Source organism: Botrytis porri (assembly GCF_014898465.1).
Source record: "Botrytis porri strain MUCL 3234 chromosome Unknown BPOR_018, whole genome shotgun sequence".
NCBI lineage: Eukaryota > Fungi > Ascomycota > Leotiomycetes > Helotiales > Sclerotiniaceae > Botrytis > Botrytis porri.
The window spans coordinates 605157-628937 of record NW_024066092.1 but is presented as its reverse complement, the minus strand read 5'-3'; the positions used below and the strand labels follow the sequence as shown (position 1 = coordinate 628937).

The following is a 23781-nucleotide window of genomic DNA, read 5'->3' as shown; positions in this document are numbered from 1 at the left end:
TCCGCCTAGAGTCCAGACATCCGCCTCAATGCATTGTCAAAAATATCCATCTGGATACATCTTACCGAAACAGGCGATACTTTCACCCACGTACCAAAAGTATCCAAAGTATCTATTTTTGGCAGCATGACATTCAATCGGTCAAGTTGTAACTTTCTCGATAGGCACGACATTACTCCCACGTCATGATACTTAGGAATTTCCACTCGAGCTAACACACCGACATTGATACAGATAGCTGTTCAGCGATATAGCAACCTAAAGACGTGATAGGACTCGGAAGTAAGGAGTACGAGACCAAGTCGATACATCCCCATCCCGCGCACTGTACGTATGGGGAACATCAGCCCACCAACTTAGCTTCTGAATACCTACGTATTACTATCGCGGCATCGCTTAATTCGTATCTGCATAGCCACTTGGCTAGTTGTATATTTGGGTGTTGCGGAAAATAATGCCGCCGCAGCGACTATTCATAACATGTTATCAGTGAAAGGCTTATGTGAGGTTGGAATATGGTGTAATAGACCAAGGTTGCATAGGAATTGCGGGGTCTAACAGTTTAAGCTCGTGTTGGGTGGCTCGTATCTTTGATGATCTACGTTCAGGTGATTGATACGAGAACGCACGAAGATCCATTCTTTCTAATCTTGGCATTCTGGAACGACCGGATAATTGGATTTCTTTTCGATTGTGGAGAAAGAGAAGAAAGCAGATCAGATATAGTGAAATGCTTATTCTTCTGACTTTTCATGGTATGGAGGGTATGGCGGATATGGAGGGTATGAAGGGTACCAAGGGTATTGAGGGTATCCAGGTCAGGGTAGTTCTAGGGTGCAGAATACGAAAACGGGCGTTGTCAAAAAACCTTAAGTGGACGTGAAAAGCCGTGAGAACCGATGAAAAGCTCGTTTGACTTGTTAGCTTCTCTAGTCACCAACCTTGGAAGTGAAGTGAAGTGAAGTGAAGTGAAGTGAAGAAGTATATTTAGAAAGAAGAAACAACACCGCCAAGTAAAATTGACAACACAATGTAAAGAGGGTTAGCTGTCGGACCCTATTTTCCCCATTTCCCAGCATATCCGACACTAAAACAGTAAGCGATGTGTACTTGTACGGTATATATACCCTACCGGGGTATCAACATGATCCCTGAAAGATACCCGCAGCCAGCCCTGAGCTCGCAGATATCCCCACTAGATAGTGATTTGTCGATCAATCTACCGGGGGGGCTAGAGGGTCACCTCCAATTCTCAACGTGCTTGCTTCCTTCCAGATCTTTCTCGGATTCTCTGACCTCTCACCATATCTCACCATATCTCACCACACCGGTATTTCGAAGCCTTCATCGGGTTTTCCTACATTCATGCATTAGTCTCACTTCAACCACCGATCCAACCTCGTACAGCACAACACAAGTCAAGCCCATGAATAATAAGTCTTGGAACATGCGTCATGAGTCTTTCCAATCTGCTGTCATGTTTTCTTCTTATCACATCGGATCATTACTGCAATTCGATAGTCTAGGGTTCAATTGAGTTTGACTAGAGAATCGGTACTAAAAGTATTTGAACGACACAGATACTTGGATGGCGAAGTCGCTGGTCACGTCGAACGAACAAATCCCTCCCTTTCCCAACCTCACTTCATTCATCTCCTCTTTTTCTTGCAAAGTTCATTTGTGTTTCCATCTGATATCGTCGGATACTTTATACTGTCGAATGGTTGACTGCTGTCCAAGACCTCCTTCCTCTTGAACTTTAAATTGTACCCCACCACATCCATTTGACGATATGTCATATTCTCCATTCTCAGACAAGTACAATCAAGTACCTCAATCAGAAGATGGCGAAGGTTTACTTTCGAATCCCGAGCCAACGTATAAGCCAGCATCCAGACGGAATGGCACCATTTGGTATATACTATCACTCCCGGTAGTATCGTTGTTGTCAGTTGGACTTGGTATATGGATTGGTTCTCGATTGGTGGCGGATCCCGCGAAATTGTGTCCTAGTTATGTGCAACATTACTGTATGACCCAGCATTCAATTCTTCCATCTCTTGTTCTAATGTGAAAACAGCTCCTATTCTGAATGATATCGATACCTCATATCAGCCAGTGATGTTCAATGGATCATTCATGAAAGAAAATGCGTTTCGATTAAGAGCAGGCCCGGAAGTGGATGCAGCATGGGGAAGCTTGGGAGTACATTGTAAGTACTATTGTATATATGGATCAATTCACTCGACCAAAGCTAATTATCCATAGACCGAAGCTTCGCATTACCGGCAAGTGAAGCAGAGAAATCCGGATTGACATCTGCTCATGTTCAAATCAACGAAAAATATGGAGGAGGATTCCCGGTCAATTTGGAAGGACTACACCATTTACATTGTCTTAACCTTGTGAGACAATCTCTATACTATAATTACGATTATTATCGCGACCAAGGAAAAGGAGCATTTGTGAATGATGATAATATCGTTCAATACCACGTCTGTAAGTTCATCTCGATTTTCCTATTTCATTAGGAAGCATTCCAATCCCACCCCATGAATACCTCGATTAAAATATATACTAACACCCTCTAGCCCACTGTCTAGATATCATTCGCCAACAACTCATGTGCCAAGTGGATACCGGCGTTCTCGGCCAAGTGTGGTGGGATAAATCGAAACCACAAGCATTCGTAGATTTCAACACCGAACATCAATGCAAAGACTTCGATGCCATAAGACAATGGGCGGAGGAAAGGCAGTTACCTGCGGGTGGACCACCGGATTTCCTACAGAGACCGAAGGAGAGTGATGTTCTGGAGAGTATACCATAAGGGTAAAGGACTCAAAGAGAACGATTGAATAAATGATTATGAATCGGATGAGGTTGGTCAGGGCTAGGCTGGGTTGTATTGGGTTGGATATGGTGTTTGGCATGGGTAGGTATGTAGGTATATGGATCCAAATAATCATGATTTTTGGAGTTATGTACTCGAATATAGTATAATATCAATTGTAATATTCAGGAACTATCAAGGACCCTTTTGATTAATGTGAACCAATATCTCCAGTGAGATTTGATATAAATTCAATTTTTTAAGCGTATTCGCTTTCAATTCTCATCCCATTGCTAGAATAAACTCTGATTCGTCTCATTCCCCCCTTACAAAACTCATTGTTTCCCTAAAGAAAGAGGCTTTTCGCATACCCATCTGAAAATGAAGAATAGGGTCTGGAAATATCTACTCAGGATCTCTTGATATTACTATTTATGAGGAACCTACATCTATCAAAGTCGGGTAGTCCCTCAATACCAGACCCTATGTCGCGCGAAGCTATTCATCACTGCTTGATATAGTAGTGGTTTGTTGATCATACGATCCTGATATCTACTCCTAGTAGTGAGTGATGTTTACGTTCGAATCATCGTCATGTGTAAGAATTTCAAATACATTCATTATATATAGGTTTGCATGTGCGATTTGGCTCTTATTGTAATCTTGTTATTTCTATCTATCTAGTTTGATATAACAATTCTTTTGTTCAATGGACAATCCCATGCTTGCTGAAATGAGAAAACTCATATTGTAACTTCTGGTTTGACTTGTCTCAAGTAGATTCCCATCATCTTTCGGCCTTCTCATCGCGGTCGTATGCTTTCGAGATTGTCTAATGTTTTCCGCAACACTGCTCTCTCTTCTGCAGATTTTGGCCCATTGTCGTTGATATTTGCTGCCAATTTCTTTGTCACCTTATCTATCTGGTTGCGAGTAGCACGGTTCTCTGAGGCAGGGGCTGTTTCCTGTTTATCATTGCGTGAATTTTGTGGTTGTTGTTGTGATCGTTCACGGGAGCTGCTTCGATGTTGGAGTTTCCCTTCTGCGCTCTTGCTCGCTTTGGATCCCTTGGGTGCGTTACCACTCATGATGTATAGAAATGCGAATAAACTTGAACGGCTTTCTTGGATTGATAGAGATGTATGTATGGAAAAGATGACAGAAATTATCTTCCTTTATTTCTGATCGGATTGAATGTGAATGTATGAGAGAAGAGTTCGTAGTTGATATTTTGAGTGTGATGTGGCGATAATGAAGAATGTAATGAAGATTTGATTGAGCTCAATAAGATGACTGATGTATGCTCTATATATAGCATTAGCATCCGAGTCACGTGAACTCCATTATGGGTGGCTATGTTTGATTTACAGGAATCTTGAGGCCAAAGTCCAACATAATATGGATATGGTAGATCTTGGGGACCGAAAATCAGACCTATAGTATCGTAATGCCAATGTAATTGAAGTCTTGGGTGGTCGTGGTCGTGGTCGGTAGGAATAACTCTGACCTGTACCGACCCTGACATAGATGAGTGCTTGGTTGTATTGTGAATAGACGATGAGTATTAGAATCAAGCTGTTTTGGGGGAAGGGGTGGCGAGAGGATAATATTTATATATATTTGTGTTTTGAAGATAAATCAAAAATAAAGTAAGGAATAATCTCAAAGCTGGGTTGATGAAATTTTGAACAATTGTTCGAAAGTCTTTCGTTAGTCTATGTAACGATTTATAGTAACAAATCTTCTCTCTTATAATTGATATCTTAATAATATCGAGTTTTATCTATATTGAATTAGGTAGATTTGAGATTTTTGAGGGGAGGGATCGGAATGCCTGAAGCGAGTCAATCCTATGTCTTGGAATTAGGAGATGATTTACTTTTATGCCTTGTAGATTCTACAGGAAACTAGATTTCATCACTATACTACGGTTGTTCATAATACCTCCTTTCTCTTTCGCTTCAGATTTAGCTACTATACTCGGAGATAGATTCTCTAGTTGATAGACTAGGATCTCAGGGGTGTAAGAGTGTACATAACTCTAGTGCTGAGGATAAGATAGTAATTGATTAGCTTTGAGAGAGTATGAGATTAATTTATCGAATTATTGAATTACTCGAAAGATTATCTACTAATTCATATTCAGATCGCACTAATAGAAGAAAACGAAGACGAAGTCCGCAAAATCGAGAGAAAATCTTGTTATGTTCTATCGAGTTGATTAAATACTTCTTTTACTGAAAGTACAACCGCTTATTTATTCAAAAAAAATCTTATATTTTTACTTCTGATTTGATTTATCTAAGCTAGAAATTTGTGATATTTCGCTGTCTTATAATATTGATATGTATTCAGCTAACAACTTTGTGGTTCGTATCTTTTTGTCGGATCGGGCTCTTGTGGTTTCTGCTTTTCATCGCGAGTCCTACGGGGTCCTGAGTGGATGGTTCCTGAATTGTTTTGCTTGTTTTCCTCCTTTTCCTTGCTTCCCTTGTGTTCTATGGGAGCTGCTTGAAGGCTGACCTCTTTCTCGTGTGCTCAAATTTCTACGATCATCGTTGTCTCCGGATGCTCTGGGTGCATTATTACAAATGGATTCAAGCTGTTTTCTTGAGATGTATGGAAAAGAGTGTAGGGAATCACCTTTCCTATTTCCAATCGGATCGAATATGTGAGAAAAGAGTTTAAAATTACGCTTTTAATGTGATATAATAATCGTACTTTTAACGAATAGGATTATAATCTAAGCGAGTTCAATAAGAAATCCAATACATTAGATATGCCCCTTGTGTAGTATTAAGGTTTTAGTCACGTGGACTCCATTATAGGCAGCAGAAATCAATCTTGAGGCAGAAGTCCAACAGTATATCTTGCTCAGACCTTGAGGGCCAGAAATCAGGCCTAATATATCGTTATGCCTAGTTGTAAACGATTTAAGTCTTACTTATACATTCCTAACTGTTTCTAAGGAATTTCAATTATAATCCAAGAATTAAAAAGCCTTCCGATATATCAAATATCTTTGAAATGAAATCGTTCGAATGACACGTTACAAATGATGATCCATGTATCAACATTCGTGTTACTGAAAGTATGTTCATTTATTATTCTAGAATCTATATGAAATTTTGATGTGTATCAGTCAGTATCTTGATGGAATTGTAACTGGAGTAAAACAAGATATTTTGAGATGTGACTAGAAGATTCGCTGGGAAATTTCGTCAGCATCCACAATATCAGTGAGCTTGAACGTCCAGCCCCAACCTTCGTCGCAATAATCACATACAACTGTAAGAATCACCAACACTTCGCTAGTTGTGGGTGAGGGAGTGATAGTTTAAGTAGACGGAATAGCAGCCGCAGCATCCTCTCAAGTGAAGCTATATCACTATTAGTATCCAGATAATTTCTTACATACCAGCGTGCCGTCTCCACAACTAAACACCATAGATTATTCTCTTCCGGTATACTGTCTTCCAAAAACCTGAATACTAGCATTGTGACCCAAGCATCAGTATCGATAAGCAGTGACGACCTGGGTTTGGGTATCTCAAATCCCATGTTAGAGGACGATGTTTCACTATTGGGATCCTAAGGCCCGTCAAAAGATTGGAGATCAATTAAAGCGGGGACTAAAATTGGGTTGTAAAGTGAATAAACTACGGGTACAGGTAGTGTTATGATTGGCAAAGTAAAAATCTTAACACCAGATGAGGGTCTCAGTTTGGTATTGTCTTGACTCGGTTGGAGTCTAGGATTGACAGGTGAAGGTTTATTTACTGTGAGTGGTAGAACAATGGTGTCAGAAGTGTCAGATAGACATCGGAATTGCATATCATCTGGAATTGACTGAATTCTAGGTCTGACCGGCGGAGGTTCCATAAACGCCTGTCTTCTATGGCCGCCTATTGTGCGTTCGTCCGTATTCGGTCGGTTGTTCTTAAGTGCATTCAGCATTGCAGCCGAATCTAGTTTTGGAGGCGGGGTTTTCGGTAAGATGATAGTTGATAGGTTTGCGTCTGATGGGCTCGGTTGAAATGGTTTCTCGTTTAAGCTTCCCTCGTCGCTTGATCTGACGGCTACGAACGAGCACCATTCATTCATAATTTGAAATGCTTCACCTAGTCGGATAGTTTCTTTCTCAGCCAAAGTCTGAGTTTCTGAAGTGGTCGGGCTATAAATCCACCCCCGAGACTCTTCAATATCTAGAATTGCTTCTCGAGCTGCAAGTTGATGAATTGTAGCACTTTTTTCCTTGGGCACTTGAAGTGGAATCTCGAGGACTGGTGGCCCGTAAGACGTTGGGTGGCATATAGCAATGGATGTTGGGTTTCTCTGTGTGGTACTCGGACACTCAAGTGAATATGCAGTTGTTCTGGTATTTACGAACAGACCTATTGGTACCTGGATGATTTGCGGATAAAAATTCTTCAATGTATCAGCGTCTATACCATTAGAACTAGGTATTGCTGAGGAAGAGGTGTTTAATTCTTCATATTCGGACTGCACAACTTCCGTTTTATTTGTCATCTCATTAATCAACTTGAAACCATCACTTTCGTTGTACTTGAAATCGAATACAGTATCCCCGATATATGGGCTAAGTACTTCCCGATGTGGATGACACTTGTGTCTAACTGTTCGCCACTCTGCATACATCGAAAAATTCTACTCCTTGCTTTAGATATTCTCCTAATCAGTCCATGTACAGCAGAGTCACCAATTCCAAGACAAAAAATTCGAATTTCTCCTTGGTATTTCTCTACCTGCTCACTGAAGTGAGGTAAAAGTAGCCCTTGATTTCTGACCTCTTCACCAGTGACTAAGATGATTTCCAGTGGTATCTCAGACATTCGACTTTCGATAATAACTTGAATTGCTTCGAATAGCTTCTTGAAGAGTTTGCTTATTGTAATTCTTGCTTTTGGGCCATAGAAAGTCACTTTTGTTTTCGAGGGAGAGACTGTTGAATTGACATTGGTTGGGAGTGACTGAACAAACAGCTGAGGTAAGTATTGGAATATATTTTCTCATACTGATATCAAGATTTGCAACAAAAAAGATCTCTGATAATAACGGGAGTAGTGGATTTAGAGAATAAACTGAATGGTAAGTCATACTAATAAGGGCTGATGATTTGGGTTTGTAGGGTAACTTTCTACCAAGGCGTAAGGTTTTCCAATATTATTGACTTGTATGACGAAGATAAAATCTTTTTTTCTTTAAACCAGTAGTTGTGTTCAACAGAAAATGATGGTAGGAAAGAGCTGCTTTGGATATATCTGAAGATATTAGGAAGGGGTGGGTTTCGTTGGATAGATCTAAGGTCGATCGGCATAATTCTTCGACTTTTCCGTTTTTATTCGACATGCTCATGATTAATGCTGTTGAACGAATATCTTTTGTATCTGGAACTTATACAGAGAATACAGGATACTCTCTGAGCTTACGAAACCATGTTCGAATCAAACCGGGTTAAACCTCTATACTCGATAAGTGATTACATATATATCTCTTGATAACAGAATCAAGCAGTCACTTGGAAACCGATCGCCAGTATCAATTTTCACAACGGGTATTGCCCGCCAGCCCTCCGCTTACACCATGTTCCTGTCTGAATCACACCTTGATCTTGGCTGTCCTGTCTAGATGCCATCATAATCAACAATCACTATCATCCAAAGTTCCTTGTCCATTGTTACTTTCTGCGACTACTGTCATTTCGATCCATTCTCTCAAATCTACTGAGACTCAAGCCTCCAAAACTCATCCACTTCAACTACAGGGAAAGGCTCGCATTGCATCAAAGAGGAAACAGCCATGACAGCTTCTGGCAGTTCAATTTGCACATATAGAGATACATCAAGACGACTTCCATATATCATATACTACGCGATCTGGATATTCTGGTGAAGACGAGATAGACCAGGATAGTAAAAGAATGAATTGTCGTCTTCACAGGGGTGATTATCTGGAGAAGATGTGCGGACTCACTCTCTTTTCCTGTGGGGCTGTTGAAATTTGGATGTATAGAAGTGGCGCGTGGTATAGCTAAGCTAATCCATCTTCATGGGTGAGGCTATCAGAGGAGATGGACACATAGGGAGTACTGACAATCCTACTTTTCGATAAGAGGGACCGCGATAAAGTGCCAGGGCTATTGTACTATCATACACAGTTGGGATCTAGCTCTAGTCTAAAGCATCTCATTCTACACGAGTAACCATTAATTATCAGTTTCTAATCTTCACTGTCATTTATGATCTCATATTTACATGTTTACGGAAAGAATAAGGGCCCCTTCGGTTTTTTTTTTGAGTTTGTTGTCAAAATAAGATTACTTAAATATTGATTAATAACTTATTCTACATTTTATAGACCTAACTTAACATTTGTAAGTTTACAAAATATAGAATAATAAAATGTTAATAATGAAAGATCGAAGTTTTATTACAGATTTAACGAAGTTATCATATGAATTTTTAAAATTTATAGACTTATATTTATTGAGATTGTATGATAATCTATTAGGCTGCGTATAAATTATTTGTACTCATGGATTATCTGCGGATAATCCACTCTATAGGTTATCCATCAAAGATTCTATCTATTTTATAGATTATCTATTAAAACTTTAAAATTACTTACTCTATATAAATAAGCTATAAATTATCTACAAATAATCCATTTACTTATAAATAAATAAATTATTCGTGAATATATGAGTTATTTACAAATAATTTACAGATTATCTATAAATAATTTATAGATATATAAATTCTTTGAAAAAAGTAGAGATTTACTTAAAATATGAAGCTATTTTCAGATTATTTTCCAGCCCAAAAGTAATTCAAGTTTAGATTTATACTAATTTTTATATTAATTATAAAATTATATTAATATTATAAAAAATTATATAATATATAAATAAATAAATATCTACAAGTAATTTATACCTACTTCATAGATTACCCATCCAGATTCTGAATTATTCGCTCCACAGATGGATTATCTGCGGATTATCTGTTAAGGCTATTATCCGCCCCGCGGGTACCCGTTACGCAGCCTATAATCTATGAACATTTGATAAACTACTTTTTTGAAATTTTGTTGATAACAAAAATTAAAATAATTTTGTAAGTAACATTAGTATTCGATGAACGCTCATTTAGGCAACAAATGTATACCGACATCGCCTAAAAAATCGACTCGAACAGGCCCTAAACAGATGAGCATCAGATACCACTCTGCTACAGGTCCTACAAAATCAAACCTGAATGGCAAATTTCTAGCAGTAGACACATCATATGTTCACACCTCCTCCATCTGGAATAAATAATTTGAGAAAATCCAGATGTATAACCATGATCTTCCTATAACACATGCGAGTTTATTCACAGTAAGTGAGGGGCCGTAAGCCATTCTATGGGTATGCAACTTTATATTCACTCATCAACACACCCACTCTACCCCTCTCTCTCAGATCGGAATATTCGAGGCGAATCACGTTTTGTACTGCGTAAATCAATAATTATCAATATTGAAGAGCTACTAAATAGAGATTCTATGATAGCCAAAGAGTGAGAAGATCAAAGATGGCGGATTCAAGGGAAGTGCAGCGAGATAGATTTCTATCCAGTATCTGTATAACATCTGAGGCTGTGATAGCGTATTGCTTGCTATGTCAAAAAGAGTCGGAATATACTCCAAAAATTTATGTGAAGGTTGAGCATTTAGCATTGAGCATTGAGTTATTGCTGTTGTTCACATGTGTTTATTCTCAATGTTCTTCGATGATTTACATATGTGATTTCTGTTAGTTATCGGACGAGATGATGTTGTTATATCATCCCGTTTCGTAGTTATATTAATTAGACTAGACTATCGATCAATGACAATTAATCACAAATACCAACTTAAAATCAAACAAAATATTTCACCAAAAAAACAGAAATCCTTGGCTTTTTTGCCTGCGTAGCAATAACTCCCCTCAATAACCATAACTTTCCTACTATCACCAAATCTTATACTCCCTCGCTCCGCACCCAAACCAAAATCCAACACTCGCCAAAATTCCAGGGGTGTAAGAACCACTCCACCACAAGCCACACCTCCCCTTCCCACCCCACATAACCGAACTAATACCCCACTACAAGCGGATCCCTCCTCCCTCTACGTGGGGTAAATAATAAAACAAACAAACAAAACCCACCACCCAAAAATTCCTCTCCCTCAAACATTCCCACCACAAAAAGACTTCACTTCCTTCCTCCCCCCCAAAAGGTCAAGAATAAAAGAATGAACTGCAGCCTGTGGGGTTCGAACCCACGCATCTTTCGATAATGGTGAACTTAAGAAACTTAAGACCATCGCCTTAGACCGCTCGGCCAAAGCTGCTTGTTATGATCGTTCGATGGAAGGAGCGATGAGTTTTGAATATATGTATTAATAACAGCGAGGGGGATCTTTGGATTGGTTTAGGTTCGACATTAGGGGTTTCGGTTAGGAATCGAATGGATTGGTGAAATGTTATATGCGCTGATGGGAATTAATCATTCGGGAATCGATGAGGGAGTATAGCTCGGATTAATTGAGGAGTAAATCATTTTGGAAATTGATTGTATCTACCATTCGGGAGAGGATCTTAATGCGTTGTTATCTCTTGCTTGATTTACTGGAGTACAAAGTACATCTTGAGTACGGTATGCCTAGGTACTGGTGGTTTTTGGATTCAACTTTATTAGGTAGACCTGAGTCTCTGCTGCTACCATAGATGCCAAATCTAGGGGTATCTTTCCCACCTGCCACTATGTGTATAGTGAATAGACATATCTTATATACTGAATTCCATCTAAGCAAAATCTAATCAAAACATCGTATAGAAATCGAGGCTTTATAGCGGCCAATCTGGAATACACATATTTGTTGATTTGATCTTCCACCTCGTACATTCTTGTACTAATCATTTTTACCCCCCTCAATTTCCTCGAATGAGACTCCCAACTCTTATGTGCAATTATCTCCAATCCTTTTATAAGTAGAAAAACACTCACAAGCCAAACTACAAAACACAATGTAACCAAGAAAGGCACAAAAAGGCACCACCAAAACCACGGCATCTTGTTCATTACTTTCCCAATCCAGCTCTTCGTCAAATTCTTTTGAATATCATGATCTATGAATATTAATATCGCCAACCACAATACGAAAAGATCAACAAACATCCATTCAAGATATATTAGGAAGACTCCTAAGCCTAGAAAGGATGGAACTTCGAATAGGCTTATAAATATTGTCATTCCTCCAGTACCTACTGAGAGGAGATAAATGATGTAAATTATTTTTCGGAACCAAAGTTCATTTTCGATCTCGATCTCGATCCTGACTTGACTTTTCTGCAGATTGGTTGAGGTTGAAGTGTAGGTCTGGGACAGATCAATGGATAATGGCAATCTGCCGTAATCACTAGAGGTATCAGATGATGCTTGTGCATCAGTGAAAATTTTCTTTCGTGGAGACGTCGCATCCCGAGGGGACGAGTATGCTTCTTTCAGGATATTAGTTCATATCTGAGTATGAGAATAATTGCATACTTGCCACAGAAACTTAATAGTGGTAAGATCATAAGTGATAAGCCAAGTACTTGTCCAAATCCCCAATCATTCTCTTCCGAAAGTATAGCAGACGTTGATTCGGACGAATCCAGATTGTCTTGAGAATTGGGAAGATCTCGAATAGTAAAGATACGAACTGTGCCCCAAACAAGAGCAAAAGAGAGCCATCCCGGCTAATGATTTTAGTAAAGTAGTGCCAAGGAGTGTGAAGTGTTTCGTACCTCCCATATCGTTGAGTCAAAGGTCTGCCTACAGGCAAAAGATATTGCATACAGAGATCGTAAAAGTCTATAGCTCCACTTTTGCCTTCCCATCCCATTTAATCTTGATCCTATTGATTTCATATTTGTGATCCCGAAGAGGCCGGCTAAACTATCAAGCCATAGAAATTTGGCCATCAACGTCATCGCTTGACCAATACTTTCAAAGTATAACAATAATGCCCGTGTTGTGTAACTGAAAACTAGTGTGACAAAAGCGAGCACAACATAAGTCCAGTTGTACTGAATGTCGAGTAGATGATCTTGTCACATCCATGGAATTTTTGGCCGAAAAAGACACCATACTGGGAGACTCATTGGAGGACTATTTTTGGAATACTCTAAAGATACGTCTATTACAGTTCCACTGACCCATCCAGCAGTTATGCACCATACACATTAGTATAACACCTAGAACTCCCATAGCAATTACACGAATGGCTTTGTTCTTATTGTTAGAGTAGTTCTCCGCCCTTAAAGCTATTAACATTAGCCCGTACACATTGATACCTGAGGACTTGTGTCAGTCTTACCTGTAAGAGTCAATACATGTGTAAAGCTTGAAAACCAAGCCAGGTTTAATACCGTTTGCCAGTGATAAGAATCAAGTCCCGAAGGTAATTGAGATACTCCTGCTATGAGAACCGCGATTCCTAAAACGACTTGTTGGTCGCTGAAATTTAGGATCAAATTTTTAAGGGTAAATGACCAAATATCCAGTTTGGGTGTATTTTCATTTGGAGAACGGAGATGATCGATTCTAGCTTTGGCCACACAGCATATTAGAGTTAGATATACTGAAATAACAAATGTCAATATTATCTGCAATGTTTGTTAGTGAGTTGAATCATAGACTCAAGTGACGACCAAAGAAATCCATTTGATCATACTCCGATACCTCCAATATCAGGGTTTGCTACCAAGGCCGGGTAGGATGTACAATTCCATCCCTTGGCTTGCGTATCACCTGACGACATACTGTGAAAAATGCTGATTTATGTATTGAACGATTTCGTTTGCGAAGATAAAAACCCAATTCGAAAACGCAAGTAAATGTTATATGATACCTATCTTAGATTTGATTACAAGCTGAGGAGTGGTAAGAAAATGTGTTATGATGGCCATGCAGTGACGTGCAGTGACGTGCAGTGACATGCACACGGCGCAGCAATCCTATCGTAACGGCATAAATAACGGATAGAAAACCAGACCCCAAAATACAGCCAGGGTTGTATTTTAAATTGACGAAAAAAGAAAGAATCAAACTGAAGGGACAAATGAGATGGGGGAGTAATTTTCTTGGCAGCACTCCATCCTAACATCCATCCTAACATCCATCCTAACATCCATCCTATCATTCCCACTGAAGTAAGCGCTGGTTTGGCATTTTGCGTGTGAATCCACTTTCAGGACCTGTATGTAATATCTTGTAGTTCTATACCGGTCGTGCCAACAAAGATCCATACGACGTTGACCTCGATGTAGGTATGTGATGCCGCCAAAAGGTAAGGTGCGAGTCAAAGATACTAGAGCAATATCAGATTCAAAAGAAGGATCAACTACCAGTCTGAGTCAGACGTGTCCAGACCACACTAAAGGAGATTTCCCGCACATCTGGGGGTAATTCCCAAATTAGATATGCAACAAAAGCGCTGTGATTCTTCCCCACATGAGATTTGCAACACATCGTCGTCGCTTTGATAGGTGAGATGTTTCAAGGGAAAATCAAGAGTTCAGATGCGCAATTGCCTTGATTGAAGAAAGAAACATATGGTACCGCAGGGTGCAAGCTTCCTAGGACATGATAAGGTGATGTACGCTAGCTTGATTTGGTTAGTCACAAAACAAGGTTATGCGACGCGACAACTTTTTGTCCTCGCTGACATTGATGTCTTACCAAGTACAATTCATTCCCGGTGAGGCTTTTCCAGACGATTTCACACTTTGAATCCCATCATCGGCGAGCTGAAGATATACTTCTAATTGTATAGTACTAGTGAGCCGTATGTACACCCCGCCAAATACTTTCATTGATCTCAAAAGCCAAGAGCCAAGAGCTAAAATGCGGAGGGAACCAAGATCAAACAGCGTCCTTCTCCACAACAATCCCAACAGACTTATAATGTTCTCCTTCTTCGACTACGAGGTTTCAAACGAAATCGTCGTGGGTTTGGTCAAGCGTTACCTAGTAGACATATCTTCTCAATATCTTTCCTTTGTTCGACAATCAGGTTCTTGATTCCCCAAGCAGGGTTTGACTCTTTCCGTCCTTGCAAACCATGGTTTTGACCGACGTCATATTGTAGACGGGCCTGGCCATCTGCAAGACAACGGGAGATTGACACTAGATTTTTTGTTTGGTAAAAATTAATATAATTGTTAGTTGCATGATAGAATTTTTTGATATAATCAAGAAATGACTACATTTATCAAATCTCAACCGACTAGTATTTCTTCAACATGTTTTGATTTGAAAATTTCTTCTGCCATTTCATTTCTGCCAAGTTGTTAATCTTGTCTTATCTCCTTCACGATGAATGATCCAGGTCTTGATGAACCCATCTCCAACGACGCTGATGATGTAGAGAATCAACAGCGCGATGAAAGGGATGAAACTAAGGAAGATGAGGAAGCTTTCCTTGAGCCAAGGTACGCGAGAGGGGAGATTCCGCTGATATCCTGTCCTTCCAATTAAAGACTCTGCTAACAACCATTTTTTCAGTCGTTGGTGGTTTGCTAGTACTGCATTTCCCCTCGTCGCCGGCACTTTTGGACCGATGGCATCGGCCTTCAGTATTTGCGCATCAGTCGTACATTGGAGGGTCTCAATACCACCCGGTGGAGTGGAGGAGCATGGAATATATATCGACGATCCGAAATGGTACGCCCTTCGAGAAATATTGGGAAGAAGTCGCGTTGACACATTGGAATAGATTGATCGGTATAAATGCTGCACAATTGGCAATAGCCCTCATTTCGAATCTGTTCCTACTGTTGAATATGGCAGAAAGGGTTCGGTTCTCGATCGCGCAACCTATCACAATTATTGGCTGGTATCTGTCTTCTTTAGCATTAATTGGATTAACGGCTTGTGCATCTGGGCCTTTGAAACTTCCATCCCCACCGGACCATGCTTATACGCAAGCATTCTACTATGCTCTATTTTCTGCTGGTCTATACTTCCTGGTGGCCAGTTTGATGGTGGTGACGGTATACGGAGCACATAAAGGGCATTACCCGAAAGAATTCAAATTGACTATGAGTCAAAGAACTTTGATGTTACAAACGATCAGTTTTCTGGTATATCTACTTGCTGGTGCGGCAGCGTTTTCCCATGTCGAGTCATGGCAATATCTTGATGCTCTTTATTGGTGTGATTTTACACTTTTAACAGTTGGTATCGGAGACTATGCACCAATGACACATTTGGGAAGGAGTTTATTATTCCCTTTTGCCATTGGCGGAATAATTATTCTAGGTCTCGTTATCGGCTCAATTCGATCGTTGGTCTTGGAACGTGGAAAAGTCAAGCTAGGGGCCAGAATGGTCGAAAAAGAACGAAGGCATATCTTGAGGAAGACTCAAAAGAAGAATGTTGAAGTATTGAAGCCTATCGCAACAGGAGACTCATCCCCGGAATCAAACAATACACTTGTCAGTGATGATGGTTTAACGGAAAGAGAAAGGCGTCAACAAGAGTTCGATTTAATGAGACGTATCCAAGAAGAGGCGGCTACTAAACGTCGTTGGACTTCTCTGATAATCTCCGGAAGTACATGGCTTTTACTTTGGTTTGTTGGGGCAGCAATATTTCGTGTCACAGGGTATACACAAAGCTGGAGTTACTTTGAGTCTCTTTACTTTTCCTACACCTCGCTCTTGACCATCGGATATGGGGATTTTTACCCACAATCCAATTCAGGCAAACCACTTTTTGTTTTCTGGTCTTTGCTTGCCGTCCCATCTCTCACAATCCTTATTAGTAACATGGGCGACACAATCGTCAAAGGTATTCGTGATATTACCCTTTGGATCGGAAATTCTACCATCTTGCCCGGCGAGAAAGGAGTAAGGCATTCTATGAAAGAAACAACAAACAAGATGACATTTGGGAAATTGTTCAAGATATCAAAACTACCTTTAGATCTTGAAGGTCCTGCAGCTCCACGCGATTCTGGCAAGACTTCTGGTTTTGGCGCCGCGCAAAATGAACGCGAACTCATCCAAACTCGACGCGGCGAGGAACAAAAGGAGGAGAATGATCAGCTGCCGAAAAATCGACGTCATTATCATTGCATCCTTATCAAGGAAATTGGAGAAGTGATGAAACATCTCAACAGCTCTCCGCCAAGGAAATACACATTTGATGAATGGGCATGGTATCTTAAGTTGACAGGGGACGACGAGAGCGAGGCTGAAAACCATAGAAAAGCGATTGTAAAACCAAAGAGCGGGAAAAATTTAGGTGGCTCAAAGGGTGAATGCGATGATAAAGTTGAGAAGTGGAGTTGGGTGGGACATAGAAGTCCGTTAATGGGAAATAAGGAGGAGAGTGAATGGGTACTGGAAAGGTTGCAAAAGACGTTAGAGAGGGAGCTAGAGGAAATGAGGAAAGAGAAGATGGAAGGGGGAAGAGGAATATCGAAGGAGTAATATGTGGGAGAAAGATGGGAAGAATAGGTTGCGACTAGTAAGGCATGGCGTTTGGGATAGCATTGATAGCATTGATACCTTGGGTTTTAGTCCAGTGCTTAGGACTGGATGCGGATTCTGGTGTTTTAGCATTTAAGATACCTTGCTGCTTACACTTTGTGTTGGCGTTGATTTATCCCTCATTATATAAAAATCTAATAGTAATGAAATGTTTACACCTGTGCAAACTTGCGAATGCAAAACAATTTTCTAATTTTCTAATTTTCATTGATCATGTCTCATTTTACTTCGAACCAGCGATTATCTCGTGTTTCTTTTCGGGTCGATTGGTATACACATCATGGGTAGACCTCGTCGTTATTTTCCTATAGTGTATTAGTATTACGGTTCTCTATGTTGAGGTAAGTTTATTATGAGTATATACGCGATGAGAGGAAAGATCGATGATCACTCTCTGAAGCTGTATTTTATAATTGCTATACTCTTGATGTAGTCGTACTGATGATCTTAGGGGGGGGCGAGTGTCTTCCTGAGTCCTGACCTATGAAAAGTCTCCGCTCTGAGATTTCCTCGTCTCTTTAGAGACTCGAACTACAGACTTCTATGAATACAGGAGCTCAATCTACACCTATTCCATACTCGTGGGAAGAACAAGCTATTTACTTCCAAGAAATATGAAATAGATAAAATATAAAGGATTTTTTATTACCTTTAATTACTTATACATCATTCTCAGATTTCAATTAGACTTCAGACCTATAATATTGGTATTATTCTCTTTGATATATAGAACTTTTATAATTATCTACTGTAAGAGTCGCGACTCGCTATGTTTCGTCGAAAAAGCAATGGTCAGATAAAAATGATAAGTTTGTTTTAATTATAAATGTGGATTAATACTAATCGCTTGGAATCCCATATCAATTCCCGAGGACCGGAATCGCGACCGGGTCTAGCATGGTTCTAGACGAGGCGCTAAACTTGCCTGGCCTGGAGGAATCGAACCCCTACCCGGTATGCTGGGGTCTCTCGAAGACCCGATGGATAGCTGATGTACTGGTTGGTCTTGTTGGTTCTGTTTTGAGGTACTTTGTTGGTGGTGGTGTTTGTTTTGTTAAATTTATTGGGTTGTACTGTTTTTTCGTTAGTGTACTCAGTTACTAATCTATTGCATCAAAAATGAGGTCGAATGAATTTATTTGGGTGGCTTGAGATGGCGGGAACCCCACATATCATCTTATTTCATCTCGAATGTATTTTTAATTAAGCTGTTTTCCCGCAAGACGATCACTTGTAAAGAGACTCCAGTAATCGAACTATCATGTTAATCTTAGTGAAGCCATAGTTGGGGTAGGGCTGTTTTATTGCTGGTCGGACTACAGATAGAAAAGATTTTGCTCAACCTCAATTCGCTTGTAAGCTTGTTTACCTTTACTTGTATATTCACTGAAGCGTCGCCTATTACATATAGCCAAAGACTAGAGAAAACTAGGCTGTGGTCTTTCAACATCATACTGATAATGACCTTTACTCAGTTTTATGTTTTGATAGACGAGGACCTGGGGTCATCCTGCCTATTGTATCACTGCCGCCTGGTCATGGATAGCTCTGCATTCGGAGAAGGATCAGACAACCGGTTACAGTATTTAGAAAAGGTCTAATAAACGGTCGTCAGATTGATAACATCCATTATGAGATTTATCGAGTCAAGGCTGCTAAATGGATACCTGCAGAGCAGTAATGAGCCTCGCAAATAATGTGCAGATTATCTGCCTACAGAGCAGATAATTGGGAAGTCCAACCAGATAATCTGGAAGTAATTTCAAGGCATGTTGATAATCAAAGCTTAAATATATCCTGGTATTATACTACTTTTTTACAAGAATTATTCTGCAGAGTAGGTAGTAGATCTTGTCGATAACCTACAGAGCACATTGTCTGAAGATTACTCATGAGAAAAATAATTATTGAGTAGCCTAATCGAGTGGTCGAAGGATTTGAACGTACAAGAGGAGGTCATTAAGAAATAGAACTTTTGCTTGGAGAGCATGTCGTAGCAGAGGCCATACTGGTACACGGCTGTAGAAATCTGTCCTGGGTTTGTAGGCAACCGTAAATATTGTTGTGATTCTGCCAGATCTGTAGACCAATATTGGTGAATGGTATAAGCATAAATAGTACACTTGGTATAGCAATAGTCTTATCAAATCACTTAGTCTCCATACAACAAATCGAACGTTAAGAGATACCATTGAGACGTGCGAGAACGTTAGATAAAAACCGAATATACCATTAAGCAACACTTTTAATACGAACAATGAAGCACGAAAGCAGCACGAGCACGGTAAAGCCCATCTTATTATCTCTAGATGTTGAGAGGCGTATCGAAGATCCCCAAGTTCGCAGGGTATTAAAACTCTTCATCAAACTTGGGCAAGCCGACATCGTAGAATGCCTAAACGAGAAAGTCAAGCAAGATCCCGAGGAGTTTAAGAAAATATTAGAAGCTGTCTGCCTGTACGTAAGACGAGGATTGAAAACTCAATCCTATTTTTGAAGCAAATGCTTACCGACGAAGACCCCTTATTTTGGGACTATGATCCTGAAGAAGACAATTCCATCACACCCGCCGAGAAGCAACTTATAGAAAAGTTTAGGACGCGATGGCCCACAGTGCGTGGCGCAATTGATACGATCAAACGCATCATTAGGTGTTGTGTGAAAGAAGAAACAATGAAAAAAAGGGGCCTGAGATATCACATCTGGACTACTGTCACTATAAGTCCTCGCGAAGACCCATGGGACCGAAATGACGTAACTAAAAGCCGTAATTTTTTTGAAAACTTACGACCCCAGTACGTGATATATTACCCAGGGCTGGTGAACCTCGCATTTTTAAGCAGAGAACAAGCCGATGAAGTGTTGTATCAAGGATCGATATTCTATGGAAGATGGAAACGCACCAAGGGTTTTCCCCAGGAAGTTGTGGAAGAAACACGTAAAGTTATACTAAGTGGTGCCTTTGAAGGTGGCTACACCAATTACGATAATAAATTCTCGAGTGAAAAGCTTCCGGAAAAGCAGAGAGCTATGCTTGCTGGTTTTGATGCCCATCAGCATGCGTTGCTTCATGCACCTCAATTTTTTAAAGAGAAGGTATCTTATATAAGCGGCTGGTACAAGTGCAAGAATACCTGGACCCCAGGAAATCCAATTGGCAGCATTCTAAATGCGAGTGGGATGATGATGAATGGACTCATAGGAAGTTACGATTGGGTGAACAAGTGTGATGAAGACAGCGCCGAGAAGGCAGTCAAAAAGTATGGAATTGGATATGTGCCCAGACCTTTGCCAGAGACTCCATCTGAAGATGCAGGAAAAGATAAAAGAGGCGTGTTGCGGCAATTATTGCGAAAAGAACCAAAACAAGATCCACCAACACGAAGTAATCGTGATCGTGGAAGTTCACGAACAAGAACTGAGAGTCATGGAAAACAACGACAACGAGAGAGTGATAGCAAGAAAGCAGAAGAGGAACCGCCAGCAAAGAAATCGAGTAGTGGAAGTAAGAAACCAGCTGCTCAAGCTGTTCCATCTTCGTCACGCACTGGTGAGCCGGGAGCCTCATCCCGGCGCTAAGGATAGGAGAATAGCGATGAAGTTGTGTATTTCTTACTGGGGCAAGAGGAGAGATATAATCGATAAATGATAGTGACACTGCATCCTTAATAGCGATATGTTACATAAGTTACGCTATCATTTCAGTGGTTGGACGCAAGAGATTAATACAAAGTGGCCAAAACAAAAAGATGACAGAGATCAGAAAGATCAAAACTACTTTACTAGACTGAAAGAACAAGATTTGCTTTGATTTTAGCTTGACGAAACGGGTGAAAGTTTCAAGTGTTTGGATACCATTGTTTGAAATTGTTTTGAGTGTTGAAATGTACTTGTGTATTTCAGACATCTGGGTTGCCATGTGTTTTTTTAGGTATGAGTCAACTACCCCACTTTCCGACCACCCCCTGTTTCCGACCACCTAAAAAATTCATATTATCTACACTTAAAACTTTAATAACTCAATAACTATTGAACTTCAATGAAATCGCCTGTAGAATCACTTTCTATAGCACTAGAGCTATCATCTACCTCATCTTCACGATCTCCAGCTTCAATTTGTGTACGCCTTATAGCTCTAATCCCTGCGAACTTCGAATTTGGAGATACCACAACCTTTCGCCTTTTTCTAGGTAATGCTTCATCTAATTGATATTCTAGCTTTCTAATCTTATTCTCTGCCTCTAAGAGTTCATAATCCTTAGCATCGAATCCTTTTATAATCTTGCGAAATAGTAATCTTCGTGTTGGCAAATCGATCTCCTTCTCTTGAATCATTATATCTCTATATTTTCTGATATCGGCTCCTTTTTGAGGGGTTTTCCATTGAATAAACGATGAATGTATATTCCATTGAAGAATAGGATCATCATCAGATTCAGGATTAAGTGATAAAACCTCTCTATTGCTATTTTCGAGCAAAAGTCGACTCATAAGAGGTTTAGCCATATTTTTGGGCCAAAGACCACTAGCTTGCCACCCAGACTTGATATTTTGAATAGTTAAACCTTCTATTCTAGCCTTCTGATAGCAAGAAAGGAAATTGCGCTTTCCAATTGGTGAGGAATCGGATAATAGACTTAATTTATTAAGTTCGATTCGATATGCACTTTTTAGGGGTGAGAACACAGATAAATCGAGTGGTTGTAGTACGTGTGACGTATGTGGTGGGAGAAATAAGAGATATATGTTGTTATTAAAGCATTCTAACATAAATGCTGTAGTTTCATGGCTTCCGTGTCCGTCCAAAATGAGGAGTCTTGAATTTTCCGGCTGAATAGGGGTAGTTTGAGGGATATAGATCTTTTTCAGCCATTCTAAAGCTGTAGCATCTGTAGTCCATCCATTTTCTGTAGCGGTAAAGTTCCAACCCTTGAATAGAGTCAAATCTGTTGGAAACCATTGTTGTTGAACTGATTTTCCCTTATATATTACAAGGGGAGTAATGCTTTTTCCATTGGCTGAAATGCATTCTATAAAAGAGGTCCAAATTCGAGATCCAGGTTGCTTTTTTTGAATAAATCTTCGATCAGTGCTTCCTACTACTAGTCCATTAAGACCCTGACCCTCCATTATACCTGCTTCATCCATATTCCATCTGTTGGCCGGCTTAATAGCCTTGATTTCAGGGATTGCGAGGTTCCGGAACCACTTCTTAATAATATCAGATGTAGCACCTGAAACTCGTGCAGAATCGATTTGATGTTGCTTCTTAGTCCCAATATTAGGATGCCTTCGAAAAAAGCTATGTATCCATTTCTTTCCAAGTGAGGGATCCTCCCCTCGTACAATAAGGAGGTGCTCTGCCATCTCTCTGATTTGACGATGTGTAGGGCTAGTACCAAGAGCTTCCTGTACTAATATCCATTCTGCTAGTCGATTCTCCTGAATTGGAGATAACTTTTGAAGTATTTGGGCGCCTTTTTGATGCGAAACTCCACCATATATTCGATCGTGAAGTGTGGTACGTGGAACACCATAATCCAAGCTAGCTCTTCGTATGCTTGCTCCATTTGTAATCGCTCTAAGAGCCTCTGCGATATCTTCTTCGGTATATCTATTCTTCATATCACAATTATAATAATGTCAAAATTTCAAATCAATTGATTAAAGCATTGTTGAGTTATTCAAAGTATAAATTTTATAATTACTCAAAGCGGTGTGGTTTTTGAGGTGGTCGGAAAGTGGGGTAGTTGACTTTATAGTTTTTGTTAAGGGAATCCCTATCACATACGACCATAGACTGAAGAGAATTGGGCATCCCGTCCGCTCTGCCATACACAAGCTTCAGATCGGTGGATTAGTAGTTGGGTGGGTGACCACCAGCGAATCCCTACTGTTGTATGTTCCTTTTGCTTTTTGCTATTTGTTTTGCCTTGGAGAGAGGTGGGGGACGACGACGAGGGTAGTGGTGGGAATTCCGGAGGTTACGAACACTATTCATTCTGGACGATGTGCTATGAGAATTAGCGAGAATATTGGCTGAGAACCGAGATTGAGGGGTATGTACATACGTTTTGGAACCATTGCTCTTGGTAGGAATGGCCTCCAATCAGCAGTTGGATTTTCCCCGTGAGAAATCAAGTTACAAATCATGAAAGCCTGATGAGTTTCCTGATTCCGGGCTTGAATATGAAGCTAGTAGGTATCTTAGTACAGTATTGCTGTAGTTCGCTTAATTGTCGTTACGCTCGAATGTTGCTTTCTTTATTCCTGCTATGACTTAGGGATTCATAACAACATTTTCACGTTAGCAATCTATACTATCATTAGCAATATCACCACATACATACATACTCGTCTC

At 40.0% G+C, this 23781-nt stretch overlaps 9 protein-coding genes across 9 annotated transcripts; 4 read left to right on the top strand and 5 right to left on the bottom strand.

Moving 5' to 3' along the window:
- Nucleotides 1-1792: 1792 nt before the first annotated feature.
- Nucleotides 1793-2830, top strand: EAF01_010926 (uncharacterized protein; the record flags this gene model as incomplete). Its single annotated transcript, XM_038919183.1, has 4 exons — nt 1793-2030; nt 2081-2212; nt 2269-2499; nt 2592-2830. 4 exons carry the CDS (start codon nt 1793-1795, stop codon nt 2828-2830), a joined length of 840 nt encoding a protein of 279 aa, XP_038765466.1.
- An 806-nt stretch (nt 2831-3636) lies between these two features.
- On the bottom strand, nt 3637-3921 carry EAF01_010925 (uncharacterized protein; the record flags this gene model as incomplete). The annotated part of the gene is made up of 1 exon (XM_038919182.1): nt 3637-3921. The coding sequence occupies one exon, from the start codon at nt 3919-3921 to the stop codon at nt 3637-3639; it is 285 nt and encodes a 94-aa protein (XP_038765465.1).
- Nucleotides 3922-6029: 2108 nt separating this feature from the next.
- EAF01_010924 (uncharacterized protein) lies at nt 6030-6394 on the bottom strand (the record flags this gene model as incomplete). Its single annotated transcript, XM_038919181.1, has 2 exons — nt 6030-6144; nt 6252-6394. The coding sequence occupies 2 exons, from the start codon at nt 6392-6394 to the stop codon at nt 6030-6032; spliced, it is 258 nt and encodes an 85-aa protein (XP_038765464.1).
- A 30-nt stretch (nt 6395-6424) lies between these two features.
- Nucleotides 6425-7492, bottom strand: EAF01_010923 (uncharacterized protein; the record flags this gene model as incomplete). The annotated part of the gene is made up of 1 exon (XM_038919180.1): nt 6425-7492. One exon carries the CDS (start codon nt 7490-7492, stop codon nt 6425-6427), a length of 1068 nt encoding a protein of 355 aa, XP_038765463.1.
- Nucleotides 7493-11640: 4148 nt separating this feature from the next.
- EAF01_010922 (uncharacterized protein) lies at nt 11641-13718 on the bottom strand (the record flags this gene model as incomplete). Its single annotated transcript, XM_038919179.1, has 6 exons — nt 13598-13718; nt 13241-13529; nt 13048-13187; nt 12669-12950; nt 12440-12620; nt 11641-12380 (listed from the first exon to the last, which is right to left on the bottom strand). Exons 1-6 carry the CDS (start codon nt 13682-13684, stop codon nt 11641-11643), a joined length of 1719 nt encoding a protein of 572 aa, XP_038765462.1. The 5' UTR covers nt 13685-13718.
- A 924-nt stretch (nt 13719-14642) lies between these two features.
- On the top strand, nt 14643-15640 carry EAF01_010921 (uncharacterized protein; the record flags this gene model as incomplete). The annotated part of the gene is made up of 2 exons (XM_038919178.1): nt 14643-15356; nt 15430-15640. Exons 1-2 carry the CDS (start codon nt 15241-15243, stop codon nt 15638-15640), a joined length of 327 nt encoding a protein of 108 aa, XP_038765461.1. The 5' UTR covers nt 14643-15240.
- Nucleotides 15641-15707: 67 nt separating this feature from the next.
- Nucleotides 15708-17360, top strand: EAF01_010920 (uncharacterized protein; the record flags this gene model as incomplete). The annotated part of the gene is made up of 1 exon (XM_038919177.1): nt 15708-17360. One exon carries the CDS (start codon nt 15708-15710, stop codon nt 17358-17360), a length of 1653 nt encoding a protein of 550 aa, XP_038765460.1.
- A 2317-nt stretch (nt 17361-19677) lies between these two features.
- Nucleotides 19678-20999, top strand: EAF01_010919 (uncharacterized protein; the record flags this gene model as incomplete). The annotated part of the gene is made up of 2 exons (XM_038919176.1): nt 19678-19881; nt 19920-20999. 2 exons carry the CDS (start codon nt 19678-19680, stop codon nt 20997-20999), a joined length of 1284 nt encoding a protein of 427 aa, XP_038765459.1.
- A 447-nt stretch (nt 21000-21446) lies between these two features.
- EAF01_010918 (uncharacterized protein) lies at nt 21447-23045 on the bottom strand (the record flags this gene model as incomplete). The annotated part of the gene is made up of 1 exon (XM_038919175.1): nt 21447-23045. The coding sequence occupies one exon, from the start codon at nt 23043-23045 to the stop codon at nt 21447-21449; it is 1599 nt and encodes a 532-aa protein (XP_038765458.1).
- Nucleotides 23046-23781: the final 736 nt, after the last annotated feature.